General features: G+C 47.8%; 1 protein-coding gene across 1 annotated transcript in view; it reads right to left on the reverse strand.

The window, feature by feature from the left end:
• Window positions 1-23,785, reverse strand: part of PRKAR1B (protein kinase cAMP-dependent type I regulatory subunit beta) — a 516,439-nt gene that overhangs the window by 175,573 nt on the left and 317,081 nt on the right. The window contains exon 8 of the mRNA XM_086940549.1: window positions 17,105-17,165. Within this exon, the coding sequence (XP_086796675.1) occupies window positions 17,105-17,165 (61 nt within the window). The remainder of the gene's footprint in view (window positions 1-17,104; window positions 17,166-23,785) is intronic.

Here is a 23,785-nt window from a genome sequence, read left to right on the forward strand (position 1 = left end):
CTTGTTTTCTTATCCAGTATTGGGGTATCTTTCATAGATTCACATGCCTGAATCAGAATAGAAAGCAGTAACCTAATTGTACTGTCGTTAGTGGAAGTTGGGAGATGTGTAATTTTAAACTCCCAAAAGTTATCCACTACCTTTTACACAATGAATGCACTAAGCATTATACTCTATAGCAATGTTAGAACAGAGAGAGTTGATATAACCATTAAGACATCTATATATATATAAATACATATATATATATATATACAACAGGCGCCCCTTCTGGAAGCTCCACCCATTGACCGGTGGCGCGATGACCGCTGGCGGTGCAAAACCGGCATTCAATTCCTTCAGCAATCCCTATAACATGCGTTCTCAGATTCTTGTACAACAAGACTTTATTTGGGGGTAATGCGTTTTGGAAGCGGACTTCCTTGATCACACGAGGAACCCCGTGCATGTTGTGGGTTTACATAGTGACAGTAGTGGTAGTCAAAAGAGGACTGGAAACAATGCAAGTAAGTTGGCGCCCATCTTTGAAAGTCTAAATATTGCAAAGTGCATGGGCTAGGATGTGCATGCGACGGAGTGAGACTGACTAACTGTTCCTATTATACAGTCACTTACAGTTCCGTGAAAACGATTCCATTCTTGGCGCCAGTATGGAATCATTTTCCCAGAACTGTAATTGACTGTATAATACCCAATTTGACCACAATATGCCACTAGTGCGAGCATATTATGTAAATAGCGAATATCTTGGAACAATCCACTATAAGGACATGGTGTCAGGTCTATTTACTATGTCCTATGAGGGTTCTAATATGGCTATTATGCACACTGCTACATCGGCTCACTGACGGGGTTACGTATTGCAAGCTCCGCCCAGGAACAGTTAGTCAGTTTCACTCCGTCGCATGCACATCCTAGCCCATGCACTTTGCAGCCTAGAAGCGTTTGATTATTTTCTTCCCGCTATCATCTATGAGTGAGGTGTGCGCAGGCACAATTTTGTGTTCTTTCAATTGATTTGTATGATACACAATAACAATGATTTTACGTGTATAAATCAACTGTGTACATATAAGACTTGATGTGCAGACAGGTTTATGATTTGATTTATATCTCACAATATTTGGAAGTTCAAAGATGACCGCCAACTTACTTGCGATGTTTCCTGCCCTCTTTTGACTACCAGTACTGTCACAATGTAAACCCACAACATGCACCGGGTGTTATCAAGGAAGTCCGCTTCCGAAACTTATTAGGAAGAAACGAGAATACAAACCTCTTCCTCTCTGAATGGATGGTACTTCCTCGATAGCTTCCTTGAGGAGCATGATGAAGACTTCCTTTCATAATAAGTGAAGACGTGGGCGAGGGGGACCCCTGGGCGGAGTAATAGGTTAATGCATTCTAGGGAGTGGCCCTTGGTGGCTAGGTCCAACACCCAGCGGTCTGATGTTATCTAGTGCCACTGCTGTGCATAAGCAGAAATGTTTACACCCCCGGGTAGGGAGGCAAATTTGACTGGTACCCTGACATACTCATTTCTTTCTGCCAGAGTCCCGGCCCTGTTGTGGTGTTCGCTTGCGGCCTACCTGGCGAGAGAAACCAGCTGTTGAAGATTCAAGATATGATGGCGGGATGTAAGATTGGCGATATTGAGGTTGATATTACTGATATTATTGAGGTTTTTTTATATCTGCCTTTGTAGGTGGTGAATCTTTGCCCTGTGGCGCCTCTAAATGGTACTCTTCTATATTGCAGAGCTCCCAAGGACTTTGCGGTATCCGTATAATTCTTTATTGCCAGAAGAGGGTTGTCAATATGTTTTCCAAAAAGTGACTCTCTGTCATGCGCATGTCTAGAGTCTTAACCCGAACCTCAAGTCTGAAGGTAGTAGCTTTCAGCCACTCCTGGCGTTGAAGTATTGCAGCTCCTGCCAATTGCCTAAAACTTGCGTTTGCTATGTCTAGGGCACAATCAATTGTTTCAGAAGCAGCCTTTTCACCCTCCAATAAGATCTTTCGGGTGTCCTGTTTGTTTTCTTCCGGGATGAGGTCTATCAACCCCGCCGGACTACATTTGACATCATAGCGGCCGATAATGACTAAAGCATTTGCTGCTCGAATTGATACGGCTGCCATTGCCGAAAATATCTTTCCCATAAGTTCCATTTGACGTCCCTCTCTGTCCGGAGGAGTAGTATTTGGCGTCGCCGGATTCTTCTAACGTCTCTGCACAGCCTGAGAGATGACAGATTCTGGCATTGGATGTCCAACAAGGCAAGATCTATCCTCCGGAGCTCTATAATTTTTCTCTCTACATAAGGCTGTATCGCTGGTATGGATGCTGGCGTCTTCATAATTTTCACACCCTCCTGCCATATATAGTCGATAATTGGAATCGAACGTACCACCTTTCTTGTGTCCTCTTTAACATCATACAGCAAACATTGTGTCTGTTTCACCATAATAGGTAAATGGAACCTATTGGCTGCCCTCTGCATTAAATTGTGAAACCCCCAATGTCTTCTGGGGGAGAATCTGAAGGTAAGTGTGGAGGAGGGGGATGGTGTCCCGGATTACATAGTCGTCCCAAGGATCCGTAACAACTGTTGGATCCGGTAATTCGCCTTCTTCCACTTCCTCATCCGAAGAGGAAGTGTTCTGAACTTCAAGGTCAGCTGCAACTGGACTTGTTGCATTTGCCGATGTACGAGGTATTTGAGCTCTGATACTGTTGTTGGTATCTCCACTTGCAGAATCGGGTTTTGTGGTGGAATTTGCTGAGGCGGGAATCTGGCGATAATCTGCTAACATGGCTTGCAGATCCTGAATCAGTGATGGCGGTAGATGAGACATCTCTCTGCGGCGCGTTTCCTGTTGAGGATTAAATTGATAGGTATGACGAGGAGCCATATATTGTTCCTGATAATGTGCCTCATGGTAATCTTCCTCGTCATCATCGTCTTCCTACATGTAGCTCAAATGAACAGTGAGCTACTCCATATAGTCTGTCCTCATCGTCATTCTCATCTTCCTCCTCAATATAACCTTCCAATAGGTGGAATGATAGTAAAGGTGATGAACAAGTTACTTACCATCGGTAACGCTTTTTCTGGTAGATACAGTATTCCTCACCTTGTGAATATCCCCCTGCATCATCAACGTTCGGAAAATTATTTTGTAGCATGCCGGCGTGGACGACGTCACAGGAGCACGGCATCGCGCGCGACTCTGGCTGACATCACCGACTCCTTATTAGGCCTACGTCGGCGTGATGACATCAGTTCCACCCTTTTTTCCGTGCCTTCGAGGCACCCGGACGGACCAATGACAGTAGATATACATATATATACAGTGTATATTCAAAACAGCACACATAGTGCTTAGCAAAGGTATGAAAAACCCAATATATATGCAAATATAAATATACATAAAAATACATAAACTCAGGTATAGCAGAGTGGACAATGGGGAGGCGGGTGGGTCAGTGAGGAATCCACAGGCAGATACTGTATCTACCAGAAAAAGCGTTACCGAAGGTAAGTAACTTGTTCTTCTGATAGATACATCTGCCAGTGGATTCCTCACCTTGTGAATAGAGTCCCACAGCAGTCCCCACTCACGGAGGAGGGTGTCCACTCTCCTATACCAGAAAATCCTGAAGGACAGAGCGCGCAAAGTGGCCGCCCCTCCTCACTTCGGCATCCAAGCAGTAATGCTTTGCGAAAGTGTGGAGGGAGGCCCAAGTCGCAGCTCTGCAAATATCCTCAACAGGTACACCTCTAGATAAAGCAGAAGTAGCAGACTTTGCTCTAGTAGAGTGAGCTCTTATACCCTCAGGAGGGTCCTTACCCGCCAGGGAGTAGCAGATCTTGATGCATAAAATTATCCATCTTGAAAGTGTGCGCTTGTGCACAGCTCTTCCTTTCCTGCAGCCAACAAATCCAACGAACAGCTGGTCATCTAACCTGAACTCCCTTGTCCTGTCCAGATAGAAGCTCACCGCCCTCTTAGGGTCCAAGCGGTGAAGTCTTTCCTCCTCCTTGGAAGGGTAAGGGGGAGGATAAAAGGTAGGGAGGGTAACGGACTGCCCCAGATGGAAAGGAGTTACCACCTTAGGCAGAAAAGCAGCCCTGGTCCTGAGTACCATTCTTTCAGCAGGAATGGTCAAGAATGGGGGCTTTGAACTAAGAGCTTGAAGCTCACTTACCCTCCTTGCAGAGGTAATTGCGACCAGGAAAACCGTTTTGAAAGACAAAAGTCTCGAGGGACACTTGTGCAAAGGTTCAAAGGGAGAACCCATCAAGTAGGTTAAGACAAGATTTAAGTCCCATTGAGGCAAAATAAAGGGAGTAGGAGGAAATTTATTAGTGAGACCCTTCTGAAACCTTAAAACCACAGGAGATTTGAACAGTGACGGCTGATCCGGCAAACAGAGAAAAGCAGACAAGGCCGACAAATATTCTTTGACAGTAGCCACTGCAAAACCCTGCTGGGCTAAGGAAAGTGCAAATTGAAGAATATTGGACAAACGAGCCCTTAAAGGGTCAATGGACTTCTCCCCACACCAAGCAACAAATTTAGACCACCTATAAGAATAGACGGACTTGGTGGAATCACGCCTGGCTAATAAGATGACATCCACCACATCCAGAGGGAGAGAAAAAGAACTCAGGTTGCCCCGTTCAATCTCTAGGCATGAAGGTGTAAGGTCTGGAGGTGGGGGTGTAGAACCTACCCCTCCATCTGGGAGAGGAGATCTGCCTGTAAGGGAGACGGAGCGGAGGGCACGAGGAGAGGTGGAGAAGATCTATGTACCACACCCTTCTTGGCCAATCCGGGGCATTCACTATGACTTGGGCCCGGTCTAGGCGAATCTTCCTCAGAACCCGAGGAATCAAGGGTATGGGAGGAAACGCGTAAAGGAGTTGCGAGTCCCAACTCAACTGAAACGCGTCCCCCAGCGCACCTTGCATCGGAAATTGGAGACTGCAGAATGACGGGCAGTGAGCATTCTCTTGAGTGGCAAACAGGTCCACCTGAGGAGTTCCCCAAGTCCGGAAGACGTGACGAACCACCTCCGGGTGAAGCCTCCACTCGTGGTCGGCCAAGAACCGCCGACTGAGACTGTCTAACAAGTTACTTACCTTCGGTAACGATATATCTGTAAGAAATAGTAGTTAGTATTAGATTCCTTACCTTAGAATATCCCCAGGCGTCAGTCTGGATCCGGAAACTTTTGCGTAGCAGTACCCCTGCGCGTCGGTAGGCGTCGTCTGCAGGCGTCCCCTGCGGCTCCGCGTCCGTCGTTGGAGTCGTGCGCCGTGATGATGTCGCTGGAGTATATAGACGTCGCCTCCGCGCGCTGACGTCAGTTCTTTGTACACAGCTTTTCCGCGCCAGAACACGCAGAGCCATGTAAGAACCAACACTGGTGCCATTTGAAACTAGGGCCCTGAAAGGGATGTCCTTAACCCTAGGTATCAGTTCGCAGAACGGGGAGGATGGGTGGGGCGGTAAGGAATCTAATACTAACTACTGTTTCTTACAGATATATCGTTACCGAAGGTAAGTAACTTGTTCATCTGAAAGAAACAGGTTAGTATTAGATTCCTTACCTTAGAATAGATACCCCCGCAATACCAACCCCGGTGGTGGGTCTGCGAACCAATACAATCTTACACCAGAAAGTCCTGGAGGACAGAACAGCCAAAGAAGCCATCCCTCCGGGCTTGACTGTCCAGGCGGCAGTAGTGCCTCGCAAATGTGTGCAGCGAGGCCCACGTAGCCGCCTGGCAAATGTCCTGCAAGGGGACTCCCCGGCCCAGGGCAGTAGTAGCCGCCGTGGCCCGAGTGGAATGGGCCCTCAGCCCAACAGGAGGCTCCTTCCGAGCCAAAGAGTAGCACGCTTTGATGCACAGAACGACCCACCGAGAGATGGTCCGTTTATGCACCGCCCGTCCCTTCTTCGCACCCACGTAGCCAACAAACAGTTGGTCATCCACCCGGAACTGGCTTGTGCGATCCATATAAAATGAAAGCGCACGTTTTGGGTCCAGACGATGGAGCCGCGCTTCATCCTTTGAAGGATGCGGAGGCGGGAAGAAGGAGGGTAAGGTGATGGACTGCCCGATGTGAAAAGCAGAGACTACTTTGGGCAGGAAAGAAGGTCTAGTTCTCAAAACCACCTTGTCTGGATGAATGGACATGAAAGGAGGTTTGACAGAAAGAGCCTGGAGCTCACTCACTCTCCTGGCAGAGGTGATGGCAACCAGGAAGGCCGTCTTTAAAGTCAGGAGACGGAGAGGACAGGAATGAAGTGGCTCAAAGGGAGCACACATCAAGAAGGTTGGAACCAGGTTCAAGTCCCACTGAGGCATGACAAAGGGAACAGGTGGATACATGTGTGTGATGCCCTTCAAGAACCTTGTTACAATAGGGGACTTGAACAAAGAAGGTTGATCAGGTAGCCTCAGAAAGGCCGAAAGGGCAGAAAGGTAGCCCTTGATAGTGCCCAGAGCAGAGCCCTGCTGGGCAAGAGAGAGAAGAAAGAGGAGAACCTCGGAAAGAGGTGCAGAAAGAGGGTCCACAGCCTTTGCTGTGCACCATGCCACAAATCTGTTCCACCGGCAGGCGTATACCGACTTTGTGGAGGGACGCCTGGCTGCCAGAATCACATCACAGACTTCAGAAGGCAAGTCAAATGGCCTCAACTGTCGCCGCTCAATCTCCACGCATGGAGGTGGAGGCTGGACAGGTTCGGGTGGAGGACCGTCCCCTGCTGCTGCGACAGCAGGTCCTCCTGAAGGGGCAGGCGGATTGGGGGACCGACTGACATGCTGAGTAGCTCGGGATACCAGTACCTTCGAGCCCAGTACGGAGCCACAAGGATGACTTGGGTTTCGTTGCGCCTGATCTTCTTCAGCACTCTGGGCAGAAGTGGTATAGGCAGAAAGGCGTATAACAGACCGCAACTCCACTCGCGCCGAAAGGCGACGCCGTGCGAGTGCTGTCTTGGAAACTCCAACGCGCAGAACTGATGACATTGCGCGTTCTCTTCTGTGGCGAATAGATCTAACCAAGGCTCTCCCCATTGCAGAAAGAGGCCTTGCACCACGTCCTAGTTCAGACGCCATTCGTGATCCATCGAGCAACGACGGCTGAGTTCGTCCGCCCTGGCGTTCAGAGAGCCAGCCAGGTGTTGAACCACCAGGGTCACAATCTGATGTTCCAGCCACTCCCAGAGGCGCAGAGCCTCTTGGCAAAGGGTCCACGACCCCACCCCGCCCTGTTTGTTGCAGTACCACATGGCGGTGGTGTTGCCACTACACTCCCGCTGACAAAGGGGAGGAATGCCTTCAGTGCTAGACGAGTCGCCCGTAGCTCCAACAAGTTTATATGGAGCCGGGACTCCGCCGGAGACCAGATGCCTCTGATCTCTGCCTCTCCCAAGTGGCCTCCCCAGCCCTGGAGGGACCCGTCCGTCACAACAACGTGCTCTGGTTGGGGAAGGGAGAGGGATCTGCCTCTGACCCAATCGCGGTCCGTAAGCCACCACTGCAGTTGTCTTGCAGTGCCCTCTGAGATCAAGACATGGTCGGACAGGTTGCCCTGATGCTGGGCCCACTGAAACTTCAGGTCTCACTGCAGAGCCCGCATCCGCCACCGGGCGTGATGCGCCAGAAGGATGCAGGAAGCCATCAGCCCCAGCAGCCGCAGCGTCAACCTGACCGAAACCCGGGATAACGGCTGAAAGATGGGAATCAAAGCCTGTATTTTCTGGACTCGCCGTTACGGAGGATAAACCCGAAACTGCGCCGAGTCGAGAACCGCTCCGATGAAAAGGAGCTTTTGAGAGGGACACAGGTGTGATTTCGGCACATTGATGGAAAACCCCAGCTCGTGCAGGAGGTCTGCCGTCATCTGAAGGTGGTGGACGACTGTCTGGGGCGAGCCCGCCTTCAACAACCAGTCGTCTAGGTAGGGGAAGACTGAAACCCCTAACCTGCGCAGATGGGCTGCGACCACCACCATCACCTTTGTGAACACCCGTGGGGCACTTGTAAGGCCGAAGGGGAGCACGATAAACTGAAAGTGCTCGTGGCCTACCGTGAACCTCAGGTAACGCCGGTGGGCCGGCAGGACGGGGATGTGAAAATACGCATCCTGCAAGTCCAACGCTACCATCCAGTCTTGCGGGTCTAGAGCAGCCAAGACCTGAGCCAAAGTCAACATCTTGACTTCTCCTTCCGGAGGAAGCCGTTGACGTTCCTTAGGTCCAAGATAGGACGTAGGCCCCCTTTGTCCTTCTTGGGTACCAGAAAGTAGTGGGAATAGCAACCACGCCCTACTTCTGTCCCAGGAATGCGCTCGATGGCCCCCTTGGCCAAGAGGGCCGTAACTTCCTCCTGCAGAAGTGTCAAGTGGTCCCCCGACACACGGTGGTTCTGCGGTGGCATGGCTGGAGGATTGGTCTCGAAGGGGAGGGAGTAGCCCCTTCGGACGATCTGCAGCACCCACCTGTCCGAGGTGATGGTGCGCCAGCGGGAGTGGTGATGGCGAACCCTGCCACCCACCGGCGTCACATGGGCCTGAAAGCACGGACTAGGAGGACTTTGAGGCGGATGCTGCGGGGGGAGGTGTGGTCTGACCTCGCCGTTGTCCCCGACCGCCTCCCCGGCGGTTTCCACGGCCGCCACCGCTTTGATAATTTTGTTGCGGCGCGTGGCTGGCAGCACGTGTGGGACCGCCCCTTCCCTGGCCACGAAAAGAGCGAAACGAACCCGTTTGCTGGCGCTGGATCGAGAGACCCAAGGACTTGGCCGTGACCCTGGAGTCCTTGAAGCGCTCCAGCGCGCGGTCCGCTTTGTCGCCAAACAGGCGACTGCCATCAAACGGCATGTCCATCAAAGCATTCTGGACATCTGCCGAAAAGTTGGCGGATCTCAGCCAGGCGTGGCAAGGAATCGCCACCGTCGTGGACATCGCTCTGCCCAGCGAGTGGGTCGTATCAAGACCACACCTGATGGAGTATTTCGCTGCGTCTCGGCCTTCAATCATAGCTTTGCCGAGTTTTGCCCGTACCTCCGGTGGGCATTCTGGCAGCAAGTCCGCGACCGTATCCCACAGAGAGTGGGTGTAGCGGCCCAAGAGGCATGCGGTGTTGCAAGACCGCAGTCTCAGACTCAGGGATGAGAAGACTTTTTTTCCATACTGGTCGTACCTCTTGGATTCCCTGTCGGGCGGGGCCGACGGGAATGCGGTCTGGGAAGTCGAGGCCTGGATCACCAGACTCTCAGGGGTGGGATGGGTGGACAGGAACTTGGGGTCATCCGTACACAGACGGTGGCGTCTGGCCACGTTCCTATCAACAGGCGAACCTGAAGCGGGCCTGGACCACGTGCCCAAAAGAACGTCAGACAAGGCCTCGTTGAACGGCAGCAGTGGCTCCTGTGGGCATGACTGCGGTTTGAGGACCTGAGTGAGGATGTTAGTCCTCATGGCCGCGACGGGGAGCTCAAGGTTTAAGGCCTTGGCAGCCCTCATCAATACCACTGAATAAGCTGCCCCCTCCTCCGAAGCCACGGTTGGAGGCGAGACAAAGCCAGGGTTAGGGGATTCATCTAGACCACTGGCGTCACCCAAGTCACCTGCCCAGTCCACATTGTACTGACACTCACGTGTCAGAGGGTCCTCAGACCCCTCCCAATCCTCTCCGTAATCTACCTCCTCATCATATTCTGATCAACATAGTAGACCGGCTCCTCGGGGTTCACAGGCCCCATCGGCATCGGACTCGGCGTCGGGCGCCGCCGGTCCGGCTCCGTGACCGGAGTCGGAGAGGGTATGGGGCCGGCGCCGGAGGACCGGCGCCGCGCGGGGACGGCGTCGGGGGCAACCCCGATGGAATCGGCGCTGGAGAGGTCGGCTGGCCAGCCGGCGTCGATCCTGAAGGCCCCTGCGGCGCCGGGACCAGAGCCGTCGGCGGCGCCGGGGCTGGAGCTCCCGGCGGCGTCGAGGCAGGAACACCCGACCCGCTAGGGCCCTCGGACAGGGGCACAGGGCCCGAAGGCGCCGTAGGCCCCGTCGGAGGAGACGGCTTCCTCATGGCCATGAGGAACTCCTCTATCTCCTCGGGCGTCGCGCCTTCCCCAGGGACCGTAGGGTATGGAGCAGGCCCCGGGGTCACCCGAACCCCCGGCCGCATCGCGCGAGCGTCGGGGGGAGTCGGGGGTACGATGACGACGCCCCGACTTCTTGTGTTTCCTACCTGAGGAACCAGAGGAATGGTGACGACTCCCAGAGCGTTCGTGACGGCTCCGCGACTGCTCCCTCGACCGCTCCCTTGACCTCCGGCCGGACCGGGACCTCTCTCGACGCGGGGCCGACACCCGCAGCTCGAGTAGCTTGCGGGACCGCTCCCTCCTAGCTTTACTCGTCAAGGCCCGGCAATCGACACAGGCGTCCACGTTGTGGTCGGGGCCCAGGCACCGGAGGCAGAGTCGGTGATGGTCCGTGACCGACATCGTGCGGTCGCAGTCATCACAGTTCTTAAAACCAGGCATCCTACCGGCACCGTAAGAAGATATCAAAAAGGATCAAAAAACTTTGGTCAAAAGACCGGAGTACTGCTCTTCTCGGATCTGCGCTAACTGGCGCGGAAAAAAGAAGAACTGACGTCAGCGCGCGGAGGCGGCGTCTATATACTCCAGCGACGTCATCACGGCGCACGACGCCAACGACGGACGCGGAGCCGCAGGGGACGCCTGCAGACGACGCCTACCGACGAGCAGGGGTACTGCTACGCAAAAGTTTCCGGATCCAGACTGACGCCTGGAGATATTCTAAGGTAAGGAATCTAATACTAACCTGTTTCTTTCAGATTGCACGTACATTCAGAACCCAGGCCAGATGATTTGCCATCAGACAAATCTGATGGTCCTGAACCCAGGACCAGAGACGCAGAGCCTCTCTGCAGAGACACCGTGACCCTACTCCTCCCTGCTTGTTGACATACCACATCGCGGTTGTGTTGTCCATCAGGACTTGAACTGACTGACCGCGAAGGGAAAGGAGGAAGGTCTTGAGCGCTAAACGTATGGCCCGCAACTCTAGAAGGTTGATGTGAAGCAACCTTTCCCCTGGAGACCAAAGACCTTTGACTTCCAGATCCCCCAGATGAGCACCCCACCCTAGAGTGGATGCATCCGTTATCACGGTGGACACCGATGGAAGCAGTTGAAAAGGCTTTCCCTGAGACAGATTGCCTTCCACGCCCCACCAAGACAGATCTGCCACAGTTTCTCTGGAGATCCTCACTGACTCCCTGAGATCTCCGTTGTGCTGATACCACTGCCTGCGGAGGCAGCACTGGAGTGCCCTTATGTGCCAGCGTGCATGGTTGACCAACAGAATGCAAGAGGCCATCAGACCGAGCAGACGAAGGACCTTCAGGACTGGAACGACCGTTCCATTGTGAAATAAAGGTATCATTTCCTGTATGTTGTGAATCCTTTGAGGAGGAGGGAATGCACGACACACAGTTGTGTCCAGTACTCCACTTATGAACAGGTTGCGCTGGGAGGGCACCAGGTGAGATTTGGGTACATTTATCGAAAAACCCAACCTGTGCAACAACTGAGTTGTCTCTTGCAGATGATGGAGCACTATCTTTGGAGATTCTGCTTTGATCAGCCAAAAGTCCAGATAAGGGAATACAGGAATCCCTGACCTTCTGAGATGTGCAGCCACCACAGCCATCACCTTGGTAAAGACTTGAGGCGCAGTAGTAAGTCCAAACGGAAGGCCTGCAAACTGGTAGTGATGCGACCCCATCGTAAAACGGAGATACTTCCTGTGTGACTTCGGGATGGGGATGTGGAAATAAGCATCCTGTAAGTCGATCGACACCATCCAGTTTTCTTCCATCAGCGCTTGAAGAACCTGCGCAAGAGTGAGCATCTTGAACTTCTCCTGTTTGAGATAGAGGTTCAAAATCCTGAGGTCCAGGATTGGACGAAGTCTGCCATCCTTCTTGGGGATCAGAAAATACCGGGAGTAGCACCCCTGACCCCTCTCCTGCTCCAGAACCACCTCTATTGTACCTTTTCTGAACAGTGCCAGGACTTCTTCCTGCAAGAGCAACAGGAGGTCCTCCAAGCAAAAACCTTGGCAAGGAGGGTAATTGGGAGGGAACTCCCGAAAGGGAAGAGCATACCCATTCTCTACGAGATTGAGAACCCAAAGATCTGATGTAACCGATTCCCAATCTCGTAGAAAATACGTAAGCCGACCCCCTACAGGACCCGCATGATCTGGAATGGTGGATATAGGGCTGCTTTGCTGATGTAGGTGGGGGGTTGGGTATTAGAGGAGGAAGTAGAGGAGGAGGAGGCTTGACGCCCATGACCACGACCCCTCTGTCTACCTCTATAGGATTTGTACAAGGGATTTTGCTGCTGCTGCTGCTGGGTCTGCTTATTGGAACGAAAAGTAGATCTTCCAAAGCCCCTGTACTTCTTAGCGAAAGAGCCTCTTGTCTGTAAGCCCAAGGACCTTGCAGTCGCTCTACTATCTTTAAACCTTTCTAAGGCAGCGTCAGCCTTTTTCCCCAAAAAGGCCAGTGCCATCAAAAGGCAAATCCATTAGAGCAGCCTGAACATCAGTTGAAAATTCGGAACACTTTAACCAAGCGGCCCTTCTAGTGGCGACTGAAGATCCCATTATTCTAGCCACAGAGTCCGCCGTGTCCATGCCACTCTGAATCACCTGGCGAGCGCAGCCTGCGTGTCAGACACTACTTCATTGAAGTTCTTTCTATCCTCCTCCGGAAGCTTAGATGAGAACTGCTTAACCGTATCCATCAAAGCATGTACATATCTGCCCAGCAGACGAGTAGCATTTGTCAATTTCAGGGCCATGCTACTAGACGAGAATACCTTCTTAGCATTCTGATCCAATCTTTTTGAGTCCTTATCCCCTGGAACCTGGGGAAAAGCACCTGCCGACCTCTTTGAACATGCCGCCTGAACCACCAGACTTTCTGGCGAAGGATGGAAGTCAAGAACTCAGGGTCACCAGGTGCCACCCTATAGCGTCTCGACACTGTTCTAGACACCGCAGGAGCAGACAGAGGCCTTTCCAGACTTCTAATATTGGTTCAGTAAGAGCCTAAGTGAACGGGAGAGTCGGCTCAACAACAGAAGAAGGTCAATGTAGAACCTCAGTAAAGATGTTAGATTTAAACTCTACAGAAGGCAAAGTCAAGTTCAGCAGTTCTGCAGCCTTCTTAATAAAAACATGGTAGGGAGCTACATCCTTAGAGGGTGCATCAGAAACTGCAGGCATCTCCCATTCTGGCGTAAGTTCCAAATCACTTGCACTATGTAGCTCCTCAAAATAATCCTCCTGTTCCTGAAGTTCACCTTCCTCCACTTCAGGGTCCTCATATTCCTTCTCTTCCATGAGACCCTGAGTTCTACGCCTCAATCACTCCAACCGAACCAAAGTCGTCGGATGCGGTAACGACTCCGACGGATTCTATGACCTCGGCGGTGCCGCCGAACCAAGGCAAGGTGGATATGGCGTTGGCATAAACGGTAGAAAAAGCACCTGAGCGTAAGCTTGAGGTACACCCAAGTTATACGACACTGGACCCATGAGACCAGCCCTCGCATACACACCATACATTGCATTAAGGAAATGCGAGTGGTCCTGACCAGGATCAGGAAACGGAGGGTACAAACCCACTGGCTGCTCCAAAGGAGGCTGCGCCGGAATCGTTTCTTCTTGACCTTTCTGTTCCTCTGGATGATGCACCGGAGTCGCCGAAGCCTGAGGATCCACAACGTCTTCTTCCTCATGTGCCGAAGACTGACACGGATCCAGAGACCGATCCAGTCCCGGATCCGGAGAAGGCCCTCGGGACTGTAAAGGCGAGACTTCACCTACAGGCTCACGGGATGGTGAGGGAGACAAAAAGTCCTTACGATGTTTTCGAGAAGAAGACCTCTTCTTCGAGTCCGACTCCCTGCCGAATGATGCCTCGAGCTATGCTACTTCCTCTTATGTTTTTTCTTCGAGGAACCCGAAGCATGTCCCGAAGCCGACTTAGACGCCGACTCCGATCGGGACCTCGATCTTGATCTCGATCTAGACCTCGTCTTCGACCTCGACTTTGACTTCGGCTTTGACCTCGAGCGTCTTGATATTGATCTCGAAGACCTCTTGGCATCCTTTCCTTTTACCTTGGCCAGAAGGATTTTAGCTTCTCATTCTCGCAGAGCCTTCGGGTTAATTTTAGAACAGGATCGACAGCCTTCAACATCGTGGTCCGATCCCAGACACCACAAGCAATCACCATGAGGATCGATAATGGACATCATCCTGGCACTCGATCCGCACTACTTAAAACCTGTCTTCTTCGATGACATCTTCGGTGGAAGACAGCAACTCGAAAAAGATACAGAAACACACAAATAGCAACAAAGTTACTATCCGTAACACAAGAGATCCCAAGAAACCGTTAGTGTCGACGACGCGGAAAAAAGGGAACTGATGTCATCACGCCGACGTAGGCCTCATAAAGGAGTCGGTGACGTCAGCCGGAGTCGCGCACGATGCCAGGCTCCTGTGACGTTGTCCACACCGGCGTGCTACAAAATAATTTTCCGAACGTTGCTGACGCAGGGGGATATTCACACGGTGAGGAATCCACTGGCAGATGTATCTATCAGAAACTTTACTATAATCTTGCAAATGCGGGTGTAGAAAAGTCTTTAAAACAATCATGGTCTGAGATATCCTCGTCGACGGTGGGGTCAACGGTGCAGAAATTATTATTGAAGGAATTTCCATAGTCTACTGTGTGGTCGTCGATGGTGTTGTCATAGCCGATGGAGATGTTGTTGCTGACAGAGACTTTGTCGATGGCGTCTTCGTCGACGTTGTTCGTATCTTCGTCGATGGTTCATCGTCGACGGTGTTTTCGTCGTTGACGGTGTTTTCGGTGTCGACGGTTCCTTTGTCGGCGATATTTTCGCTGATGGTTCCTTCGTCAATGATGGGTCGTCGACAGGTGAAAACCATGGAGGTCTCATCACAATAGAAATCTTTGTCGATGAAATAGGGGACTGAATCGCCATCGTAGTGATGGTTTCCGTCGACGATGACGTCGATGAAGTCTCACATATTGTCGCCATCGACACTGATTTCTTTATGTGCTTTCTACTCACAAAATCTGTAGAAGAGGATCTTGGACGCTCTGTTTCTCTCTTGACAGGCGTATAGGGCACAGACAATGTTGGCTCAGAGGAATGTTTGGAGCTCCTCTCTTTAATTACAGGCTTTTCTTGGGAAGACTTGAGATGCTTTCTTCCCCCACCTGAAGATCTTTCCTGTGATCTAGCCCTTTTGTGAGAAGTTGAAGCCAATCCTTCTTCCTCATCTGATGTGTGAGCCTGTTTTTTTTTGTGGATTGACGCCACAAAAGTTATCTTCCCTCTCTGTCTTTGAGAGTCTTATTAGAAAAGGTGTGACTGATTTTACAGTCTTTCACCTCATGCCTTGGATAATGGCAATAAATACAGTCTTTCTGTAGATCATCTACATGGACCCTCTTCTTCCAACAGGTCTTGGAAGGGCGAGAGAGGCCTTTCTTGCCTGACATTTTCTTCAGAATAGCTGAATAGAAGGAAGAAACTGAGTATCACTCAGGGAGACTCCCTTCCACATGACGTGCGCTGAAAACTCGAAGAGAACTTGCCTCTGCTGGGCGTGTTCTAGAGGGTGCTGGCAGCTTATTGGCTGGAACCAATTGTTGGCCCTTTTTTGAAAAGGAAATAGATAGGCTACTAAGATATAGCATTTGGCCTTTTTAGACTATTAATTACTTATGGCATTGCTTTTGTATTTTATCGTGGGACTCCCATCTTGACGACGGGGAATGATTCAGGCATGTGAATCTATGAAAGATACCCCAATACTGGATACATGGTAACTCCTCCCAGTAGCGACAGTGCAACCCTGCACTTAACAACATATGAAATTTGGTAGTTTTCTCCTTATTTGGATCCTTTAAAAGAGGTTTCAAAGGACTGGGAAGTAAAGCACCAAAACTATCTTGAGAGAGAGTAGAGAAAGTATCTAGCATAATCTTCCAGGCTGAAGCATCCAATAGGGAAAAATAGCTGCAATAAAAAGGAGCAAAGATCTGAAGGTAAAAATGGTGGGCGGTAAGTGTTATGAAAAACAGAGGAATTTAAAGTGCTGCAATGCATCCTATTCAGCTCCAAGCTCTATTGAACATGAAAAGAACAGAAAATGAATTCACAGGAAAATGGTCAAACACCATCTTGGAAAGGAAAGCTCGGGCAGCACAAACAAGGAAGACAAACGTCTAGAAACAAAGATAGCCCTAACCACACTCAGCATCACAAGAAAATGGTGTTGTCCCTGTATAGCAGGAGCAAGAGGGAAGACTGAAGGACTGATATTCTGCCCTTAATCCACCTGGCATATCCGATCCTCCATACCACTATACTCCTCCTTCTGAACCTTTAGCCCAATATTCTGAACCATGCAAACAAAAGTCTACTACCAATGGAAACACATCTAGGCCACATAAGCCACTTGCATGCCAACGCCTTCCCACAGACCTAGGCAAACCATTCAGGGGATCCTTTGTGTCTAAGTGCCATCTTCTCTTTTGCTCATGCCGAACTAGATGACACGCAACTGCATGTGAGGAACGAAGGAAGCACACCGATGAGTTCTAACTGTCAAAGAGGGAAAATCTCTTTCCTTCTTGTCTAACAAGAAGTTTGTTTTTCAAGTCAGCTCTGTAAGTTGGCGAATTTTCCACATCCAATTATTTTACCACTTTTACTCCCAAATATAAGCTTATGAACATGTTCACAAACCTATTAAAATAGTTATACAGATGACTAATACGTTCAAGCCTGTTCAATATATTTCCAAATAACTAAAACATGCACTGAGCAATTACACCAATCCACAAAAAAAGATGTATAGATAGAGGGATCTTTACAGGTTTTTGGTGCAGTATGAACAAACCCCAGCGTTGAAGAAAGAAGAGGCAAACTAACCTAAAATGGAGACTTTGCTTAGGAATTCTTCATACATCTTCCGTTTCCTTAGCGTGCTACCCTGTTAAAAGAAACATAAAATGTTTACAAAAGGTCAGTTCGTGTTTAGTCCGTCAAAGGAACACACAAGCAATGCAAGTATTGACTGCCTTTTTGTTACAGGTGCTTTAGAACAACCCCAAAAGCAAAGCACACAAAACAGGTATTCATTAAAACAGATGTCATAACTTGCAGAGTCATCTCTATCAAATGTAAATTAAAGATATTAACATGATGCAGAAAAAATATAAGCTATTTATTAAAAAATTATGAAAATGATTCAGATTTGTTTTTGAAGACACACTTACATGAACTTTTAGCACTTGACACTTTTGGAATCACAGATATGGGAGGATATCAATACACCATTGACTAGCTCATACAGCACCATAGCTAATACATATTCTTTCATGATACTGCTCTCTTACACGCTTCCTAAAAACATTAAGTTTTTCCCTTAAACACTCTACAGACTCACGAAAACCTGGCCACGCATCTCCTCTGCTGATAAAAGAAAACACTCTGCTGATAAAAGAAAACAATCTACATAGTTATTAACTCTCCTATTATCGTCCTGAAACCATTCTACCGTTTGTCAAATCTTGGGCATAGCTTTAAGTGTATACTGACAATCACTCACTGCTTAAAATAATAATATCAATAATAGAATGGCAATACCAACTCTAATAATAGTTATGATGATTTAGCTAGATAGACTTTAATCTGTTGAATTTATATACAATTTATTCCGAAGTTCGAAAGCACTGGACAAAATAAACATGACAATTACGCAGGGCGTTAAACTATGATGGGCAAAAAGAAGAATATATGCAGACATGTAAACACAGTACATCTTTATAGGGAAGAGTACATATTTATAGGGAAGCGAATAAAGAAAAGTAATTGAATACACATATTCCATTGCCTCTTTTAAGAGATTATTAATGTAGAAGACACAAACTCCAGTGGGCCTGGCATTCCACAGACAGAAAACGAGAAGCCAAAAAGAGCGCAACCAGAAGAAGCACATGTAAAACTAGGGAAGAATATCAGGAGAAACTGAGTGTAGATTTCAGAGATTGTTAAGCAATCCTTTACCCTAACATATGATGCCAAATGATGATCAGACAATGCCAGCAATAAAGAATGATGCATAAAATTCAGTTAGAAATGCTAGAAAACTAACTGTAAGTCAATAAAGGCAAGAAAGACGAAAGGAAATGAAATATGTAAATAATAGAAACAACAATTCATAGATAGAAGAGCGATGAGTAGAATTGGAAAAGTGCAGTAGTGGCAGAAACAAACCCAAAAAAGTGATCAGCCTTGCTCAGTTACTAGAGTTTTGCCACTAATCACGATTTTTGATAGGTATATAGAACGTGATGATGAAGAACAGCCCGAAGAGGGTGAGATCACTCAGGAACAATCAGTCTCAGGCAAAATGGGATGATTATATAGCGTCCTTTAGGCATCTTCCACGCCTCCGCCTACTAGGTCCTCTCCAGAGGATATCTGATAATTTCATGAGATTTCAGAAAGAGCCTCAAAACGTTTTGATCTGCCAATACCACTTAAACAAACAGATTGTTTTTTGTACCATTTTAAAGACTCAGCCAGAAAATCAGTAAAGTCCATTTCCATAGTCAATCATATTTGGGAAGAAGGTCTGAAGTTGATGAAAACTCCAGCTTCAGTGGCGGCTGTTATGTTTCGACTTGACAAAAAATACAAAGCGCCAGAAAATTCACCTTTGTGGCTAACTGGTCATCCTTGTCGGGACTCAGTGGTGCTGTAGGCTTCCCAGAGGAGATCTAGAAATCCTTAAACTCCCTGTTCGCCTCCACCAGATAAAGAAGGGAGATGTTTGGACAATGTGGGGAAGAGATTCTGAACTATAAGAGCCACGACTATAAGAGCATCATCGCTAGCCATATTGGGGAAATAAGACAGGGAGATGTGGTCGGATATGACACCCTTCCTCAAGTTCATACCTGAAGACAAATGGAGAGAGGCAACGGAAATGTTAAACCAGTGAGAAAGGGTATCCTCAGAGAATATCGGCCTTGCTAGGGATGTTGCTTCTGCAGCCTTTCGGCAAACGGCTGGAGCTGCAGCGTTACGCCAACAAGGATGGCTGAAGCTACCTCTTTCCATCTTGAGGTTTGGGCTAAGTTTCTGGACAAGCCTTTTTATGGGGAAAATCTGTTTGAAAAGCTTGCGGATGATGCCCTACAATGCATTAAGGCTGACTTGGCACGTTCACTGGGATAATTACAGCAATACCATTTACAGAGCTTTAGAGGGAATCGAGGAAGAGGTCAGTTCTCATCCAGAGGCTCATTTCTGTGATACAGGTACAAACCTACCTTACTCTACATTCCAACAGGGATTTCAACAGCAGTATGCCGTGCAGCAGCAATAAAAAGCACCATTATGTGCATTCTGTAAGAGACAAACAACTCGCAGGAGGAATTGATCACGAAGCATCAAGATGTCAGTGACAATTTTCAGGCACCAGTCACCTCTTCACACCTACTGACACATTATTTCACAGACTTGACCGTTTACTACGATCAATGGAAGAATATCTCATGAGACAAATGGGTTCTAGGTATTATCCATCATCGTCACACCGTGAAATTTGTTAAAAGCCTCCCACAAATCCTCTGCGTAAGAGGTCACATCAACATCTAGCTCTTCTACGTCAGGAGGTATCTCTTCTTATTCACAAAGGAGCTATAGAAGACATTTCACATAGCCATGGAAACAAGCAATTATATTCAAATTTCTTCCTCAAAAAGAAAAAGCCAGGGAAATGGAGACAGGTCATGGGTCTAAGACCTCTGAACAAATTCATAAAGAAACAACTGTTCAAAATGCTTTTGCTCCAAAAGATCTTACAACTTCGAAACATGGGAGATTTTAAGGCTAACCTACATCTTCTAGATCCTTATTTTCATGTCCCCATCCATGTGAAACAATGCAAATATTTGAGGTGGTAGGATGCCTTTATCAGTTCAAAGTTCTCTCATTCGGATTTCCATCTGCTCCCAGAATCTTAATCAGGTGTATGGTTCCACTACCGAAGTCCCGAAGAAGAAGCGGTCATCAGTTAGTCCCATACTTAGACGACTGTGTCATCAAGGGCCCGTCTTTCTGATCTGCAGAAAGGTCTACAGTGGCTTGCTTGAGCCTCTTCAAAGAACTAGGGCTACATTCAAATACCGAAAAGTCTGCTTGGATCCCATCCAAATAGATTACATTCCTGGAGGTGAACCTAAATACAGAGACATCCCACGAAAAGATACATTGTATAAAACATCTGGTTTCATCCCTTTCAGAAAAATTTTCAATTCTATCCAGATTTTCAAGATGTTCAAGTCCATACTGGGAATGATGTATTTGTGTATTCCACTAATTCCATACTGTGGGCTACAAATGAGACAACTACAGGAAGAACTGTATTCTCAGTGGGATTAGTCGCAGGGGTCTATAGAGGACACCATTCAAATCACATCAAATTACATCACCCATGAGGATAGCAATGGAATGGTTGAAGACAGAAGCCAATATTTGTCCAGGCCAATCTTTCATTCACTCTTGCCCTCACTTTACAATGATGGCCAATGCTTTGTTGGAAGAGGGGAGCACATTTGCAAGACATAGAAATTCATGACAAATTATCTCCATAGGAGGACTGCATGCACATCAACCTTTTGGAGTTGAAAGCGGTGTTTGTAGGACTTCAGTATTTTCTTCCCAGTAAAAATAATTTGGAAGTAATGGTACTCACAGACAATACCACCACCATGTTTTACCTCAACAAGCAAGGTGGAAGAAAGTCAAAATTGCTATCAATACAACAACAGCAAACTTGGAAATGGGTCCTTCTCCACAAAATTTCCTTGAGAGTGGAACATGATCCAGGGATAGAAAACAAATTGGCAGATTCCCTAATCAGAACATCAAAAGAATGCCACAAATGGGAATTCAGCCAGTCACAATTAGGGCAAATCTTCAGCGAATGGGGTACCCCGACTCTGGAACCGTTTTCCACAGCACAGATCAAAAAATGCTGATTGCTCACAAGCAGGTTCCCACAAAAACACTCTTGGGGGGGATGCATTCCAAATTGCTTGGTCAGGAATTTTTACCTACGCTTTTCCTCTGTTTCCTCTGGTCCCTGAGTCCAGCGCAAAATGAAACCAGAATAGAGTCATCAGGCTGTTCTCCTAGCTGGAGGCACACATTCCGTTGAACCTATTCATAAAGCCGAATTGAAATATCTGTCATGGAAAAAGGCTCTTTTATTTCAGCCAGGAGATTTAGTGAGATTCCATCCTTTACAATCAAGGATACCTATTAATAATTCAAAGATAACAGAGCAATATTGAGGATAAATCCTCGCTTTATTCCAAAGGTTCCAACCTCTTTTCATTCAAATGAGCCGATAGTCTTGGGAACCTTTTCAAAGACCCATCTACCGTGACTAATAAAGCTTTACATATTTTGGAAGAGAGAAGATGTCTAAAATTGTACATAGAAGGAACAAAGACTTCCATGAGGTCAGACCAGCTGTTCATAGCCTTTGCCCCTCGTAGGTAAGATTACGCTATTTCAAGGGGCAATATAGCTTACTTGGTTTCAGTGATCCGTTCCTATTGTCACAGCAAAGCACACTCTGCAAGAAGTGTGGCTGCTTCAACAGCATTGTTCTATGGAGTACCTTTATCAGATAGTTGCATTGCAGTAACGTGGTCTAATGTACATACATTTACCAAGCTTTACTGTTTGAACTCAACTTCAAAAGCTGACACAGCAGTGGGTCAAGCTGTTCCACATAATCTTTTTCAATGAAGTGGGATGTAATCTTTTCTATGGATTATGAGATTGTTATACGTTTACATTTAATGATTTATTGTCTATGTTGATGCTTATAGTATATTTGACTGGTTGTCTCTGCACACCTCCTCATTTCTTCGTATTACTGCTAACTACTTGGATTCAAGCATGTGAATCTATGAAAAATTCAATACTAGAGAAAAAACAAGTTACGCACCTGTATACTGTGGTTCTCAAGTATTGATATCTTTCATAGATTCACATTCGACCCTCCCTTCCCCCCTGGGGACTTCACCACCTCTAGATCTTTCTCTCTTTCTCTTCATTTTAACTACTCTCATGCTTGAAATCTGAGGTATGGTGGCCTTGCAAGGGAAGAGTGCTTCTAGAGCTGCACTCTGATTGGATGAGCTTTGGTTCTAGCAAAACAATGGAAATTGGTTAACAATGTCACTTGATTTTTGGTATTGCTTTCAATGCTTCTCTATGGTTGTTGAGAAAATCCATGTAGGCTCCTGTGACCGATCATTTGTCATACTCACCAGAATAAGCATACGTTCTATAAAGGCTATTGCCTTTATAGAACGTATGCTTATTCTGGTGAGTTCCCTTCATGGTGGGGGAAGGTGAGTTGAAAGCATGCGATAATACGGGCCAGTAGCTGAGTAATATGCGAGGGCCGTAGCGATGGTCCATGAGTTGGTTATAGTTCTGTCTCTCTTTATAATCCAAAGTAGCCCCCATTGCTATTGGAGGGGAGAGGAGGAGTGGGCGTGGAGGAGGACGGTGTGTCTCAATCTGGATTGGCAGCAGGTATTGATATCTGTGTAGCTATTGACTGACTCTCGCTCTCTCTCTCTTCATTGGTTACACTACAGACGTTGAGTTGACAAGGAGCGATGCCCAAACATGATTAAAAGATTTCCATATTCTCCTGTAATTTATGGATGAATTGCTCATAGGTAGCAGTTTTGTCAATTTCTGTCAGCCATTTGTCATGGGTTGGCCTTTGGGCTGACCTCCAGTGTCAGAGGATACAGATTTTTGCAGTAGTGATATCAGTGGATAACAATCACCTCAAAGGACAGGTTCAGGTCGGCAGGTCAGCCATGTCATGTATGAGGAATAGTTTGTATAATAAAGTATGGGTGCAATTAGAGTCGAACTAAGAGTGTTCAGCACTGAGGACCAGTACACACCTAGGTCAGGGTAGGGATCAAGTATGTGGGGCATATTCATCCTGTTTGGGCACATCTCCAACAATCAGCATATGGTGTAGTGGTCCTGCTGTCCTATGTTTTTGGGGATTCCAGTACTAGTTCTGAAGTGTTTTAAGAAGGTTGAATTTCATTCTGGCTTCCCTGACCTCCGGTGTCCAGAACTCTTATCACCCCCACACTCTGTGTGTCTGCCGCATTCTTTGCCATTTTACACGTATTTGTAGTAGAATTTCAAATGTAAAAGAATGCACTATCAGTTGGTGTACCCCATAAACAGTACCTCTGAATAGTCCCAAATGTTTTAGGTAATTTATCATAGGGAGCGAGTCTTATTTTCCATGGTGATGTGCGTAGGTGACTTCTGAGGGAGCACAGAAATTATAGGTATTTCTATTGCACATTCTGAGGTACATAAATTTGTCCTGAGGTGAGACAAAGGGTTTTGGTTCCCCATCTGAAAAAAGGTGGTCCAGTGTAAGAATCCACACTTCATTCCAGGTCTCTCATGATAAGGGTCGCCTCCCCCCACTAATACTGGAATCTTTTCAAACTAGTACCCGTGTACACTATATAAATA

This window comes from Lissotriton vulgaris, chromosome 10, assembly GCF_964263255.1.
Source record: "Lissotriton vulgaris chromosome 10, aLisVul1.2, whole genome shotgun sequence".
Lineage (NCBI taxonomy): Eukaryota > Metazoa > Chordata > Amphibia > Caudata > Salamandridae > Lissotriton > Lissotriton vulgaris.